Source organism: Ixodes scapularis, unplaced genomic scaffold (genome assembly GCF_016920785.2).
Source record: "Ixodes scapularis isolate PalLabHiFi unplaced genomic scaffold, ASM1692078v2 PGA_scaffold7__128_contigs__length_106722199, whole genome shotgun sequence".
Lineage (NCBI taxonomy): Eukaryota > Metazoa > Arthropoda > Arachnida > Ixodida > Ixodidae > Ixodes > Ixodes scapularis.
The window spans coordinates 13,799,040-13,815,737 of NW_024609882.1; the positions used below are offsets into that span (position 1 = coordinate 13,799,040).

Below are 16,698 nucleotides of genomic sequence, written 5' to 3' on the forward strand. Positions count from 1 at the left end.
ACCCATCGGCATGATCGGGACTGCGGAACGCACACGGGTGCTGCAAAGAGCGTGAACGATGGCTCGTGACGCATGGAAAAGGAAAACGTGTCCGGCCCATCTCTGATCCGCAGTGTCCGGCGAACTTTTCCTTTTATTTTCTGCCACCGGCCCCCGTCGAGACTTTAGCCCTCCTGCGATATTTAGTCGTTTGCCGACACGCTTTCCCAACGCTAAGAAGACACAAATTGCACGGCCAACTAAAGCTTACGGGGTCGGCGCCAGATCTCGGCTCACCGGGCGACACCACCGCTCTCGGCAAACGTTTCGCCGACGCTGCCGGGACTCGAACAAAGGCAAATCAGGTTGTCGTCGAGTTTCGTGTTACCTGTGCTGCGGGTGGAATGCTAGAAAGGAAATCTCCTTGCCCATATGAGAATACATGGCCTTGTCAGAAGGAGGCAGCTTAGCTACACCGGGGCTCATAACGCACAAATGACACCCGGACCAACTCGAGCATCTTCTGAAGAGGCCTGCCTATGACGTCATCCGCGTCATCGCGCCGTTGGCAACGCGTCGCCGCCCTCAAGCGGACGGGATTTCCGCAAGTTGCTTGCGAAAACTGCGAAAAGGGCAATTTCGCGCCGTATTCGAGCAATTTCGCATCTGGATTCCGGTTCGAAATTTTCCACCGTTCAATATCCGCGATCCGCCGCTGTTCTTTGGTTTTTCGCCGTTCAATGCACCACACCGACAACTTGCCACGAAAGTAAAATCTCTGGAGGATGGTAGTATAGTACTTGGTAACACGTATGACTTTTGTGTTCCTTCGACTTATGTGTTCATTTCTGGCCCAGTCCAACACCTTTCTGCATTTCTGCCCAGTCTCAGGTTTATTCAACGTGGTTAACATTCACCAGCTCGCCTGGACCGTTACTGTATCATCTATGGCTCATGAGCTTGGGAAGGGGGGGGGGGGGGGGGGGGGGCGCGGGGGGCTTTTGCCGTTTTTGCTTTTACAGGATCTAAACCAGTGAGGGCAAGCCCCCACACTCGTCTGTTCCGACCTCCTCCCCCCCCCCCCCTTTCCCCCTCTCTTCTCCCCTCCCACCACCCGTGAGACTGTTGCATGTTGAAGCTGCAAACCATAGGCGGAGACCGGACGAGGCGCCACAGGCTAAACCGACGCGAAAGACAAACCATGTGCGGAAAGTGCCAACAATTTTGTGCATCGTGTTTAAAATGGTTTATATGTTTCAGTAGCTGGCGTCATTTATTTTTTTTTCTTCGGAAGTTTTGTTAACCCGTTCGTTTGAAGTTGTCATTCATTGTTTATCCAATATGTGCGTTCTCACTAATAAATCTCCGAGTATTCGATCAAAGTGCAGCCTTCATTTCTCTGCACTACGCTTCGTCAGTGGTCGTTGACAGAGAGAGAGGTGAAGTGTACGATGCGACATGAGCCTTCAGACGTCGCCCCCACACATCAGATATACCTCTTGAGCCCCTGGTTTGAGGCACGAAGCCCGTGAACGTTACGAATGACCGCGGATGTTATTGAAAAGAAGAGGCGCCACGTTAATGATGTCAAGCTACACAGTTGGCTGTCTCTAAAGCTAAACCGTATCGTTTGTTCACTTTTCCGGCGTAATAAATTGGGCCAGTCCGTCGACCCTCTACAGGTATCCTTGCAGCAGATCTCTCTTCACTCACCCACAATTTTGTCGCCGCAAAACCACGCTTCCTGGACGTGCTAAACTGGACTTGGCGCGCCTCGCCAGGTCCTTCAAGACACTCTCCCAGGGGAAGTTGACGAAGGAACCCATGCCGAGCGATGCAGAACACACCACGAGCGCCGGCCTCTCCGAACAAGATCGGCCGCAAGACTAAACTCCCTCGTGAGTCGTAAAGCAACGCCAACTACTTGTTTCCTTCTCTCCGGCTGAACCGGCGTACCAGCGACGTTTCACGCAGATAATCGGGGCTGGCCCTCCCATTTGGGGTCCCGGAGAATTCCCAAAAGCAATCAGAGGGAGGAGGATGGCCGAGCCCCTCGGGAGAATTCCGGAACTGGAAATTACGGACGAGCATGCACTCAAAATCTCTTTTTCTCCCTCACCCCCCAAACAAGAGGTGCGGGAGCCTACGTGTCTCGGAGATTGAGGACAACGGCTTCTGTCGTCTGGAAGGTCACGCGGACGTGTGTGTTGACGTCGAGGTGTCTGTGACCCGTCTGCACGCTTGACAGGAAGTCATGTTGGGACGCCGGCCAAGAAATCCTAGCAAGAACTGGCACAGGAAGGAAAGTGCGCTGCTCTATGCGCTAATAAGCCGTAAGAGTGGCGGAGGGTGTATTTCGCGAGTTTACTCTCTGCGCATCACCGAGTTGTTATACGCCGCCGATACCGTTATCGCATCATGTTCGAACATAAGTCCCATGTGACGCTGTAGAGCAGTTCTTAAAGGGACCATGAAATGATTTTCCATCTCCTTCCTCCTTCAATTGAATCCTCGACTCAAAAGCGAAATGAGAAATCACTTGGTCGTGACGTGCTGGTGCACCGGAGGCGATGACTCCAAGCTTCCACCGTGCTTTTTGACCACACGTCCGAGTGATGCAGTGCTTTTTGGACACACGTCCGAGTGACGCAGTGCTTGTGTTGAATGCGTGAGTCGGGTTCGGCTGACGTGATTGGGCACAGCGGAAGCATTACAGTGAAAAGGCGGACAGCTTTCGAAGGAAAGGAGGCACGAAATATAGTCCGCTATATTTTCAAATTTTCGTATCGAAAAGCGGGCTTTATAGCTTTCTGCGCTCGTGCACCAGTTTTATTTTGGCGCACAAAAGAATATGCGATTAGTTAAAATTCCAATTTATTCCAGCCTAAAACTCATTTCGTGGTCCCTTTAAAGCCGCGAAAGTAAAGGGAAGCTGAAGTTCAGGATGTCGGAATAGATGTCCATTATTTCGCCTGACTGCAAGCAGAAAAGTCTGCTATCGCCAATGTTTTCCTTTCGTGTGGCATGCACCCGAACATGCAGTTTTCAAGCGTCGACAGGACTCCTTGCTCACATAATGTAAGCCACAAATTTTGTTCATTTTTTTTTCTTCTTACTTTTGTGGTTTCTATTTTGCGAACAAGCTAAGGAGTTACAGAGGAGCTGAAACTACCCGTCGTGGTCAAGACTTGAGCATCGAGACGGCAGTCTTCCCCGAGTTCCCTCCAGACGCCGTCTACCCTTACAACAACAGCTTTCGACATTCTTTTTTAATTTGTTTAGACTTCTTACTGACTTTCCGGGATCCTGCTGAATTTCCTTATAAACGCACTTTGTTTTAATTATTGTCAAAAACTTTCAAAAGAAAAAAATAATGGATTTTTGTAGACTTGTTTTAAAAAAATGTAATGGCGTTTTTTTTTGTAGACTATTTCCTAAAAAAAGAAATACAAAGAAAATGTATTGACATTATTCTTATATTGTTTTATAAAGAAATATTAATTTGTTTATTATTTTATTAAAAATATTGAGGGCATTTTTTTTCTTCATTTGGAAGAAAGTTTCGAAGAATAACAGCTCACATTTTTTTTTTTAAATATTGAAAGGGAAAAAAACATTTTCTACGGATATTTCCCTGTTGACATATTTGTAAGAGTTCTAAAAATGATAGTAAGCTGTTTTGCACTTCTTTTTCTTTTAATCTAACTTTTTTTTCTTTAATTAGACGACAACGGCAAATTACCTTTTTCATTCTCTTTCCTGTTTCTATTTAATAAAACATTCTGATAACACGTCTGACGTGACAAAAATAAACATAAAGTTACGTTCCACGTAACATAAAAGTTTGCTGTGCCTAGCGTAACGTCCGGACGGACCGCTGAAACGCGTTAACCTAACCCCCTCCCCCTCTCTGTCTCGTCCGTAAACACTGAAAAGCGATAACATTTCTCCTAGGAGCCGTTTTTGTGGATGTTGTTTTAGCGACTGCGCCGAATTATTATTAGTTGTGCCAATGCTTTTTAGTAAGAGATATGGCCCACGAACGTGGAAACACCGTCTTCTCCTTGACAGACCCCCGAGAAGGAGATTGGACACTTGGAATCTTAATAAGTGCTGAGGTGGTCACCGGCCAAATGATCCTCTTCAACATGTAGGCTATATAAGGCTCTGGAGCAGTTAACGGGACTCGATTCTGTTGTTCAGTGCTTCATGGTCCTTCGCCTAGAACTCGAGGTGCGTCCTTCGGCCAGGCTGTGGGAGATAACTACTCTTTTAGGACTACATGGGCTCTTTGGTTGTCAAGGACGGACACCTGCACGTGGTAGAGGGTGGCAGACCAACCTGGCGTCATTTTGGGGAGGTTTGTGACTCTGTGACAAAGTCGGGACTGGAACGCTGGCAAGAACCGCCCAAACGACTGCAGAGACAAACGCGGAAACAGCAAATAGCACCTGGCTAGGGCTTTTCGAAGTGCGAAGGCGCTGAACGGTACACGGCCGGGTGTGCTAGTGGCATTAACGGCCGATCTTTCGAACTTTATGTGATTATATGGAAAATGTTGCAATATGGTATAGACGCTTTGCAGTAACTGTGCCTCTGGGCTGCCATAACCGACCTTCAGTTTTTGTTTCTTCTTATTACATTTACCTCATCATAACCACAGCAGGGCAGGTTATTGCTATTTTAGGTTCTACTGCGTCCTTCTCCCCAGCATTGGCCTCTGTGCAGGCTTGTCAACGCCCGCTTCAATGGCATATGGGAAAGAGAAGGTCAGCAATGGCGGATGTAATTTGACGCGTGTGTAAAGCGTACATATAGAGATTCCTTCTGTAATGCTAGTCTGTAAAATTTTGTAAATAAATGTTATTGTTAAGAAAAAAGAAGTTGAGTCCTTTATGGTGTTTGTGTTCGTTTCTAATGTGTATGTACCACATGGACTCTATTTCCTAACAAAATCCAAAATAGCTATAAAAAAAAATCGAGTGTCGTTTTTTACGTTAATTCGCGGTTCCGTCAAAAAAGAATTCGAACTAAAAAAAAGTTCAATACGATTCCAGAAAATTTTCAACGGATATTCAAAAGAATGTAACTACAGATTTGTGTAAGGGTAACATGGTTTCTCACCTTGTGGCAAGTGTTGGAGGAAACTCGGATGGCCCATTCTTCGCGCGGAAAGTTACCAACCGGTATTTTTCCCGTTTCCAGTCGGTGTACTGGCACAGTAGTCTAGTCGAAAGCAGGACTTGGACGTTCACTCTCTTGCACAGTGTCCGAGAGCAGGTCACGGCCAGCGCGAGCATATCGGTGCCGTCCGGCGTTGAAAGGACCAAAGGGGAGTCCGCGCCGCTATCGAAAGTCGGGCCCAAGGTCGCATGCTCGCTTGACGATCTCAGCCCTTCATTGGCCGTCCAATAGAAATCGCTCCGGTTGCCGACGGCTCAGACCACTCCGTTCATGTTCGTTTTGCGTTCTTTCGAGGCAGTCGTTGCGCAGACGCTTCTTCGGAATTACGTTCATCATTCGACTGAATGATGTTAAAATTAATAGTAGCGGCTTCTTCATACTGGAGGGCTTAGCGGAGGGGGAAACGCGGTCTACGAAAACTTCCTATTACCTCCTGTACCAGATAGGCGACTAAAATTGTTAGGGCCTCTAGTATGGGTGCGGCAGAAAAGCTCCCATTAGAAAGGCCCACGTTAAAAAAACAGGAGATAAGCGCACCGTAGAAAAGCTAACCATGGCTAACTGGAGAGAAGTTCACTAGAGAGAAGCTCGAAAGTTCAGAACTAACCGGATAACGTGCTTATATGGGCCAGTTGGTAACCGGATGAAAACTTGCATGGAAAACCTAACCGTAGCAAAGCTCACACGGCAATAACTGAACGGATAAAGGATCACAATTAATTGTATTGTGTTTATATACTCTGCCGAAGCAGTCGATTACGGTTTAGAGTTTCGTGTTTTGTTTCTGGAGCCACGGATTGTCTCCTAGGCCGTATGGGCTAACCGAAATTCAAAGCGCATCAAGAACCATCCAAAGTTAAATTCGAGTGTTCTAAAGCCTTAACGGTCACCCGCAGCTTCATTGTTCTGGGCTGTGAAGGTCTTACAGATATCGCTCCTTTGTTTTGATCGCTCGAAGATGGCGTAACTGATGACGTAACTTCGCGGTGCCGCGCATCCTGAGTGCGTCGACCAATGCCCCCGACAGGTCTCGTGGCGGGAAGAAGCAGCTGTCAAATGGAACACCTGATAAGAGCATCGCATTGTCCCCGCAACAAAGGCAGTCCAGATAGTGCGCAAAAACAAACGCGGGGCTGAACCGAACATGCGCACGCTGTTTACGACTCGTCGTCAAGTACCACTTGATCCTCGCTGAAGGACCGAAGCTCTCATTCGAACAGCTTTTTAGATTCCTCGTGTCCCCAGCCACCTGGCAGACATATCCGTTATGGGCGAAGAAAAAAGAATAATACATTTCAACCTGAAAATAGGAATAGGTAAAGTAAAACGGCAAAACAATGTTTTCAAAGAGTTGAGGGTCCTCTCTGACCCCTTTTCACTTTGACGCCGGAGAGGAGGTCGTCTCCTCTTCATCGTTCGCTCTGCTAAGGGGGAAAGGGGTGGGATGAGAGACGAGTAAGGCCGTAGCTCTCCGAGTCGTGACGTCACAATGGCCGGAGAAGGAAGGCCTCGTCGAGAAAAAGCGCCTGCTCTGGTTCCTTTTACTCCGGCCGAGTCGTCTGCTCACTCGTGTCACGTGGTTTGTTCGTGCGCATTTATTCGGCATTATTATACGTTTTAGACGCGCAGTTTTGTATAATTTATTATATATACATAATATAAACGTAATATACAACGCGTTACCGAGGTTGAAAGTGCCAAATTTATATTTATGATTACCCCCAGGAGTTTCCCCAGGAATTGAAATTAGGTGAGGTGTCTGTAGGAGTCGCTTGAGTATTTGATCGTTTCCTGGAAAGTGAGGTAATCGACCTTCAACCGTTCGGATGGGGGCACCCCGACGGCTCGCCCCGAGGATAGGGGGATGAGCGGCTTGAGCCCTTTTTAATCTTTGGCCCGGGAAGGAGACAGACATTCTTGCCTGTCGCCGCGAGGTAGAGGCACCCTCCCCGTCTTTGTCGTCACGGCGCGTTCACAGTGACGGTTTGTCCAGTTGGGAGACTGATACAATGAGGTTTTAGCGATGAGGGGCGCCGGTCTGGGTCCACCTGAACTCCCCATTACGCTTTACTCGCTAACTTCGAAGGACACGGCGCCAATTTGTTTTGACGCGGCGAAGCGGGGGTGTTTTCCCCGTAAACTAGTAAAGTATCGCCCCGATTGGAGAGTTCCCCAAGGCGTTTAGCATTGTTTTTCTTCTTAGAAAAGGGAAAGAAAGAGTTCTGTGGCTTTTCTGTAATTGGTGGAGGACCCGCTGGGCACTGGGGCCAATAGAATTGTATAATCGTCCTGATTGGACAGGCCCTGTGTCAGCGGGGAGTTTTCTCGTCCGCGCTGGCGAGGAAACGTTGAGTTTGAACATGCCCGTGCGCGGAGCAAGTTATCTTCCGCGGTCCGCCGGTCCGTGTAGCTTTGTCGCGAGCGACGAGCAGCTTCTTTGAGCCTCACCGTGCGCGGTGGGCACTTTGCGCCGAGGCGCGGTTTTTTTGGTATTTCTACTGCCGTGAGCGGACAGTAGAGTCCTGTAACCAAGTTTGCTGTTGTCGTTTTAATACATTTGTTTTTATTAACCGTTGCTCCCGACTTTGAGCGTCTTTCCTCGAGGCTCCGCCACCAGCAACGAGCAAGAAGCGACCATCCTTCGCGGCTGTCCACGATCGCCCGGCCCTGACCTACGACTTCTAGGAAGGACCGGGACAAAACAACCTGCGACCCTCAGGGAGGGGCGCATTCTTTACTGTGTGTAAATTTTTAGGGGCGGGGGGAATGGCGGGTTGTTGAGAATAGAGGAGTCGTCACAAATAAAAGGGGTGCCTTCAGAAAAAAAAAAAAAAAAAAATCCCTCCTTTTTAGGTGGTGTGTAGGGAAATCACTTATTACCCCGTCTGTAACCACGCGGCCCCAGTGCAATCCCGCAGCTTCCCGCACTTTTTGAGTAAACCGGCTCCGGCAGCGACATTGGGCGCGTTAAGTTAACGCGCTCGAGCGCACTCCAGCGGTCGGAGTGCACTCGAGCTAAACTAAGCGACATCGTCTCACTTCCGGTGCACGGTGGCGGAGCGCGCTCCGCGAGCTCCGTCGTTGGAGATGGTGCGCGAGAGCTCGAACTGATCGGTTTCCGGTGAGATGACGGCGTTTCCGCTATCGCGGCCAGTCTCGCGGTTACTCGCGGTGGTTTCACATGGTTGACATGGTGGTGCGGTGGTCTCGCACGAGGCGGAAGAATCATCAAATCCCAAGCGTTTTGGGCTCCGGGCCGGGGCGCCGGGCCACTTTGGACCAGAGGCGTCGGGTGTGCGCAATCCCCGGCGAGCGAGTTCGCTTTTGAACGCTCCGAGGATGCCACCGTGCTCGCCTCGCCAAACCTCGCCGACCGCGACCGCACCAACCGAACCCCGCGGCCGAAAGGCTCCGGCCTAGCCAGGAACGGCACCGAGGTAGGCCGGTCGTGGGTAGGGGCTGCTCGTTCAGCGCTACCATGCAGTGCTCGGAGCTCTCGGCGTCGTTCGTGCTTGCGCCGAAGCCTTTAGGGACTCCCTCGGACGCGCAAGTCGCGCCTGCTTGGATGCGTGGATACTTCGACGGCGATCGCTTGGCAGCTCGTGCAATCGTTCCGTCATCGTGGAAAATAAAAAAAAGAATAAAAGAGCATGGTGGTGGTGTAGAAAGGTATGCATACATCCTTCAAATGCTTGTCAAAGTTCTTCATGTACCTTACCGCAATTTCAGTATCAGGCGAGCCAATAAATTCGGCCATTCAGCCGTCATTCTTTAAGGCTTTTGGGAATTTAGAAGGCGTTCGGTGTACCTTTAGTCGCCGCACCAACAGCATGCAGCTCAAATGCCAGTTCTTGCTGTTGCTGCCTTCTTTGCGCAGTTATTTTGTCGAAGTCGTCGTCGAACAAACGTTTCGACGAGACGAGAGCCATGTTTAAGCGCGCGCCGAAAAACCGGAACCGGAAACGATAAAAAAAAAATAGGCGTCAGATGGCGCCTCGGTACTAAAGTGCGCCGTTAAGCTACGCTCCGAACCCGCGCGCTCGAGCGCAGATGCCCGGAGTCTGGAGCTCACTAACTTAACGCGCCCATTCTCTTCCCTCCTACGGGCTCCGATTCTGGTAAATTTACGCTCTGCGTGAGCTGCTGACCGTCTGAGAAAAAGTGCCGAGACATTTTAGAAGAGAAGGGAAAAGAAAGAAAGTCCAATCACCGCCGCAAAGAGCGCACACGAGCAAGAGATGGGTCGACGACGTCAAGCCTTTCGTCCCACGCTTCTAGCCGCTGCTCTTGTGCATGGTTCTTTTGTGTTCTTGATACTACGGCATTTACGTGGATTCGCGGTCCTGGTACGGTGTGAGTGACATGTGTGCCCACTAGGCAACGATGACACTGGTCGATTTTTGATAGACATCTTTCCTTCGATAGAAAGAAAGAGTTCTCGAAAGTCGTGTTCAAATTTTTCGTGGCGGATGGGGACGTATGGATACGATCGACATGTGAAAAATAGTTTACTTACGGGCTTTGTTGATCATGTAGGACGCAAGTAAAGTGCTGCAGTCGGTTCGTTTAATCTCGTGATAGAATGGAATCTCATTCTTCGTGGTTAACCGTGTGACCTTTTCCGCAAATGTTGGGCGGCATCTGTCGGCAAGCAGGAGAATCGTTTTTGATGGCCTGCCTTGCTTCCGGTTTTGCCCGCTCCAAGCTATGTTGGCTCTCTGAACGCCAGGGGGGTAAAGGTGGGTGAGGAGGAGTGGCAAATCCCGTGCGCCGACACCCGGGGTCCCGAGTGAACGATCGCGAAAGAGAGCGACAGAACACGAGAGAAAGAAAGCAACGTTGCCATGGTAAACGCGAAGAGTGAAAACTCTCAGCAATATAAACAGTGATAATTTAACGTTGTAAAGTAAATTCTGAGCTATTCTAACGCTTATAAAAAGCAATATAGTCATTACGCTGCATTAACTTCCCTTCTGTCGAAATCTCGGTAATCTGGTGGTTGCGCAGTTTCGTATTCCTCAACCGCGCCCAGCCGCACCTTACCGGCGAAGCCGGGTATATGATTTAGTTTAGCGTTAACGCGAGGCCGAACATCTGCGCGCTATGCAAAAAGAAAGCTTCGAAAGGAACGCGAATATCTTTCCACCGGTAAGTTCGTCGATTGTTGAAGTTCACGAAACTGCTCTGATGATGTAACCGTGTTTGGGACCCCGAGGGTCTGCCTGCATGATCCGCCGCTTGCGGCAGCCAGAATGTATGGGAAAATGGCGGACCTTTTCCTCTAGAGTTAGTATATGATCTCTATGCTGAACGCGGTCGGTAAACGCGCTCGGAGTTTGTTTTTCCTCTACCTAACGCGATCGACGAGTACATTTGTTTTCGCTGAATGCGTCGACTACGCAAGACTTCGTCCGTTTGTACATTTTTTTCTGAATGAACCCACGACATACTTCTCCGTGGCACCCATTGTGACTGACGGCGCAGTTGAAGCTCTCTTCGACCAATGAGAAACTGCAAACGGTTACATCAAACTAGGGTTTATGTTATTCGCAGTATCGGCAGTAAATTGAGAAAATATTCGAAACCAAGTATATAGTTAAAACAAGTTTTTTTTTTAATATTTTTTTATAACTGCAAGCCATTTGTTTAACCTGCTCGAAAGTTTTAAGTGACAGGATGTATTTTCATAAATACGAAGGCTCACTCTAAATCGTCCAAAAAACGGACGCCTGCACGTACCAATGTCGAATTTTCATCAAAGGTGTATTCTAGTAGTGAATTTGACCTTGTCGGAAATTTCAAAGTGTTGCTCCCCTCCAGTAAAAAAAAACAAAAAAACGTGACCAACAAACTTGGCCGGGTCAACGGCGGATACGTTCGGGGAGTGCTAAGTCGTTTGCGGCTTAGTAGTCCACAATTCCCCAAGATCAAATTAACCACTAAAACTCTTTTTTTTATATATAAATATCTAAGATGTCTACGTGCAGCCGCCTATTTCTGAGTGAGCCTCGGCAATGATGTCGCCCCACTTCAGGCTACGGCTGTGTCTGACTGTAGGTGCCGAAGAAAAGAACACGAAATCGGCCACACCTGTCTGTTTTGAGTGTCGAGCCTGTAGACAATGTTGCAAACTAACTGTTTTACTCGATACATACATGAAGACGACACATCAAGTCGTGATTATGATGCAATGAAATGCAAAGGTGCGAGCGAGCTGGACAGTAATGAGGAAAATAATCCCTGGAGAAGGGGAACAAAGGACATGAAGTCGGTTGCTTCCCCTTTCTTATTTAACCAAGAAACCAGCAGATGCGGTCGTGGTAGTGAAACAAGCTGCTCCCGTTTCGCTTTCCGGGTGTGCGCATAGCAACAAACTGTTCAGCATAGCCGCTTTACATCGATGATTTATAAATATTTGGAGACTGTGGGCGATTGCAATGTTCACAACGACCAAAAAGCAGACGGGCAGTGTGCGTAGCAACGCGACACCGTCACTTTAGCGAGCAAAAACGTGGACCAGTCAAAGCACCATCGCAGAGATGCAAACTGTGAGGCGCTCGCTCTGCGCGGCCCGTACACGACACGACATTATCCCTGATCAATCTGCCGACTTGTATTTCCATAACAAACCAAGGAACAAAAACACGAACCTTTCTCGATGTGGCATCTCGAAACACGGGAGCGCTTTAAAGCCAGCGTTCACGAGTCGGGTTTGAAAATGGCGCAAGCAAAAACATTGCGAACGCAAAAAAAAAAAAAAAGAAAAAAAAAAAAAGAGAAAAAAAAAGTTGTTACAAGCGATCCGACGAAACATTGTTTGACCGGATCGCCCGAATCCACAGCAGCCGCTTCGTCGGGTGCCGGCTGTGGTAGAAAGAAACCTAAAGAAACACAAACCGCGACAATGCGTGTCCTCGTTGCTGACGAGGGAACAGCGTTGGGGCACGTCGGAGAACTTGGAAACGCGCGACCACCGCTGCCTCCCGCAGTCCCCAGCCGGACGCAGCACGCCACCAAAAATGGCGGACTCCTGTCTGCTGCTGCTGCGCATGCGCCGTGGAAACTCTAGAAAAGGCCCCGTCGACATTGGTAAATATGCTCGGTAACATTTAAGTTTTCACTGGTAGGAGAATAACCATCTTATGTGCTATTATTGAAGGTGCGTTGTGGTTCTCCTTAGGGCCACTGCCTTTGGGAGTTCCACGTTCGCGGCGAGACGCTCTACCGCGAAGCGGGTTCGTACTCGCGTGGCATGCTGCTCTTTGAGCGAAATCAGACACCAGTCACGTTGGTAACGGTGATAAACTCTGTTTATTAACAACGAAACAAACAACAAGGAAACAGAGGTTATAAGCTGGTGAACGCCGTCGGTGTGGAGATCGCCCACGGCCGAACGGTCGTTCACAATGATACGAAGGACGGGCTAAACGCTCATCGGTGCGCCGAACGGGTCCCCGTTGCCGCCGCCGCCGAATCCCAGGAAGAAGAGAGCGAGATCCTGCTGTCCGCTGGTTTTTTCATAACGGCGAGGGCGAAGTGGCCAATCAAGGAGCGACACGTCGATCTCCTTTGTGCGGGGGTCCGTTACGGAAATCGCCCCAAAGGGGGAGAGGAGGAAGCCACTCACAGTGGTAAGCAGCGCCACCTCTCGCTACGTCGGCGCGGCCGCCACGGCATGCCAAAACGCTGACGCGACAGAATGTTGAGGGATCACAATCCCCACAGTGTTTATTTATACTAATGTTATTTTATTCCCTTCACCGCGTTCATGCTACCTGTGTTAAGGTACGAGTATTATTGAATAAGAAATGAATTATATTTTATTTTAAGTAGCTTGAGCCTGTAGAGAAGTGAATTAATTGATTGTAAGCAGTAAGTTTAGCTCAGGCAAACGGCAAAGTTAATCATATTTCCATTAAATGATATTATAGGATTGAATCAGCTCGCGATCCTGAGTGACTACACGAGCGTCGCGAGCTGATTTGCCGACCCCATAATGCCCATTCGATGGAAATTACTACTTTACTGTTGCCATGTACTGCAACTGCGTGCGTTAACATCGCTTACATGATTGTGACACTTGCCTAGCCGTGTCCGCGTTGACTACCTCTACCTGATTTTTAACCTGCCAATGGTGTGCCTGTTGCTTGTCTATTTGTTCCTCCGCGGCTCGTGGCTCGCGCGAAAAGCCTTTGCCTCATCGCCCCTCGTGTTCTCGACCCTTCTGAAGTAAAAAAAACAAAAACCGTTTTTGCCGTCATGCCTTAGTTTTTATTAAAAAAAAAAAAAAAAAATGACGAAAATTGAGGTTTTTGGCACCTCTCAAGTCCTTCACCATCTTCCGAGTCACGTGCGCTGTGACGTCAATGGGGGACGCGCGGGGATTGCATTCTGGAGCCAAGCACTGCGGGAAGCCACGGCCGGTTTTGCAGGGGATACGAGGACGCAGACGCAAGGCGGCGTGCTGTGGGCCTGTGGTGTGCTGCGGCGCGCTGCGTAAGGAAAATAGTGCGGCGTCCGGCGACGAGCCGCCCATGCGCTGTCATCGTCGTCCCGTCGTTTCCTGTTTCCCTCTCGATTGCAAAAAGCGCGCACGCGGTTCGCGCGTCGTTCTGGTGTGTGTTGTCCATGGCTCCACGGTCGTTGCGGTGCCGTGTCGTGGGGAAGTAAAGTCGTCAAGTCGCTTTGCCGGAACATAGCATCGCGAGTCCACTGTCTGCCCAACTTTTGGAGGACCTTCCCCTTCGAGCCATTCTTGCGTTCTTGGGAGTTGACGATCTCCTTCCTATACGCAAAAGCCTAACGAGGCGGCGTTTCTCGCCGTCGGAATCCCATACAAGCTCTTGCCGCTGTCCGCGCGATTTGTGCACTTTGTAACACTACAGCCTGTCATTTTAATGAGGCTCTTTCTACGCGCCTGTAAAAATCATTGGGGTAAAGAACGCAGCGGCCGACGCAAATGCCGTCCCATCGCTTCGGAACGAGAGCTCGCCGACTCGCCAAGATGGCCGGATGTGCCGATCGCGTATCACTCCGCGAGAGCAGCAGACGGAAGCAACGCGATCGTCGTCCGTGTCGTCTGCTTCCCGTATCTTAGAACCGGATGTTCTAAAACATCGCTCGCGTTATCTCTAAAAAAAAAAAAAAAAAAAAAAGTTTTTTTTTTTTTTTTTACAATGTTTGTAACCATGCCCTGAAATATTTTTGACGGCAAAATTTTTTTGATGACGTGAGCGCGGTCTTAACTTTTGGAAACAGGGTGAAACGAGGCATCACTGAATAATGATGAAAAATCGGCTTTTTTACGAAACACCTAACGATATTCTTTGTTAAATTTGCACGGCTTTCGACTTACAATGTGGTTGGGCTTGTTAAATTTTAACAGTTCTATTATTTTGTTAAAAAATATAAATGCTCCCGGGATCTAATAGAACTTTTTACCGGCTGCCCCTGCAGTTATATAATCTGTAAAAAATGTTTAAACCGCCAAATTAAATATCTCGCAGTAAAAAAAAAAAAAATCCTGGAGTTGCCAAAAAGTGCGTTTTGACGCATAAACATCCGTTTATTTCACCCTGAGGTGGTCCAAGTGAAAATACAAAATATGGTGGGTTTGGAAGAACAATAGATAGTATTTTGATTCTGAAAGTTTGAAGTTGAACTCTCGCACCACAACCCGGCGTCGCTTCCTAACGCCTCTTCGCCGCACAGCACGCCACCGTCGACGATAGCTGACACGATTAGGTCCCAAAAAAAAAACAATTGAGTTTTCTGCCGCTTTTCGTTGTCCGTCTTTCCGGCTGCAAGGGAAGTAACGGCGGGTATCGCGTAATAATCGGAGGAGTCGCCAGTGCGTAGCTATATCATGCAGGCCCGTTGTGCCCTTTGTACCCGAGGACGGCTCCTCACACTCCGAAACGCGCTGCCTAATCGACGGGCGGCATCAGCTGACGTGGACTTCACCTAAAAGGGAAACGCGATAATATCGCCGCGAAATCTAGCCGTCGCGCATACTGCGGTTAAAAGCGGAACTATTCAGCGACGAAAGAATTTGCCGTCTCAAAGCCGATTTAAACACAAACGAGGAGTGAACCTGCAACGGCGCGCATTCGTTTAACACCACGTCGCCTCGTCGTTTGAGATTGCCCGTTCACTGGTCTTTTGTGTTGCTGTTTAAATAATGTCCTGACTCTTGACGTTCACAATAGAGAGCGATTGCGATGTGTACGTAAGAAACAGGATGCTCTTACCTGGCAGAGCTAAGCATCTACTGATATCAACCCAGTGGAAGACCACAGGAGGACACCGCCGCGCAAAACAATCGGAAGAGGAAAATCCATAAAGCAACAAGAGGGGAAAAAAGCCTCTTCCCACCAAAATGTACCCGACAACTCAAGGTCCTGCAGTCTACCAGCGTGAACACACCATGACACCGTCGCACGCTTTGCCGGGCTCGGCGGTGGAGTGCTGTGCAGAGGGCGGTGGAGTGCTGTTCAGAAAAGAGGCGCAAGGAACGACGCCAGGTTGCCGCGCGAAAGCTCAAGTTCAAAATGTTTTTTTTTACTCTTTGGTAACTTTTCTTTTAAAATTAAACTTTCAAGGACGAAAGGTAATAAACTCTTTTGTAAAAGTCAACATGTTTCGTATTTTTCTTTGGGCCACCTCAAGGAAGAATCGACGGCTGTTTAAACGGGAAAACACAATTTTGCACAAATTGATTTGTTTTTGTTTTCTGCTAGATATTTAATTTTACGGCCTGAGACCTTTTTTGTGCTCAGTATACCTACAGGGCTGTAAATGAGAATTTTTACAGTCGCTTGCAGCAAAAAGATAGTTTTAACAAAACTAAAAGAAATGCTTTTATATTCTTTTTTTTTTTTAATGCTTCGAGCATATTAAGTTTCACGATCCATCGTTATTACATAGCAATCCAAATACCGTATGATTTTTAGGCAAAAATATTCCAGCGTTCCGTAAAAAAATCTTACTTCTCATCAGTTATTAAATGATTCCTAGTTTCACTCCGTTTTTACGAGTTCAAACCGCCATCACTCCATGAAATTTGTTTTTCGTCAGAAACGTTTTACAGGGGCACCGCAAATATTACGGTGAAGAGCCATTAATTTTATTTTAAAAATCGGAGGTGGCCTTGGGATCTTTAGCATGGCATGGAGAAGTCCACGTCACCTGGTGCCACCCGTCGTTTAGTCATCGCGTTTCGCGCCGGCCTCGGGTACAAAGGGCACAACGGGCCTGCTATGGCTACGCACTGGCGGCACCTCCGATTATTACGCGATACCCGCCGTTTCTTCCCCTGCAGCCGGAAAGTCGGACGAGGGGAAGCGGCAGCAAACTCAGTTCTTTCTTTGGGTCTAATCGTGTCAGCTATCGTCGACGGTGGCGTGCTCTGAGACTTCAAAATATTGTTTTCTCGCTTTAAACAAAAAATACTTTGATTAAACTTTCAGAATCAAAAGACAATTCTGTTTTTTTTTTTTTAAATGTTTAAGCCGAACAAAACTGCACAAGCCCAAC

At 48.4% G+C, this 16,698-nt stretch overlaps 1 protein-coding gene across 4 annotated transcripts in view; it reads right to left on the reverse strand.

Moving 5' to 3' along the window:
- The window catches only part of LOC8052031 (choline/ethanolamine kinase), a 58,375-nt gene that overhangs the window by 13,649 nt on the left and 28,028 nt on the right, over positions 1–16,698 (reverse strand). Inside the window, exon 1 of one of the 4 annotated variants that reach the window (XM_040220744.2) lies at positions 5,104–5,294. The exons of 1 other annotated variant lie outside the window; for it this stretch is intronic. In XM_040220744.2, the coding sequence (XP_040076678.2) occupies positions 5,104–5,279 (176 nt within the window). In that variant the 5' untranslated portion in view covers positions 5,280–5,294. Of the gene's footprint in view, positions 1–367; positions 560–1,692; positions 1,862–5,103; positions 5,295–16,698 lie in introns of those variants that run through there. 2 more of the 4 variants (XM_040504685.2, XM_029995262.3) reach the window with 2 other exon arrangements.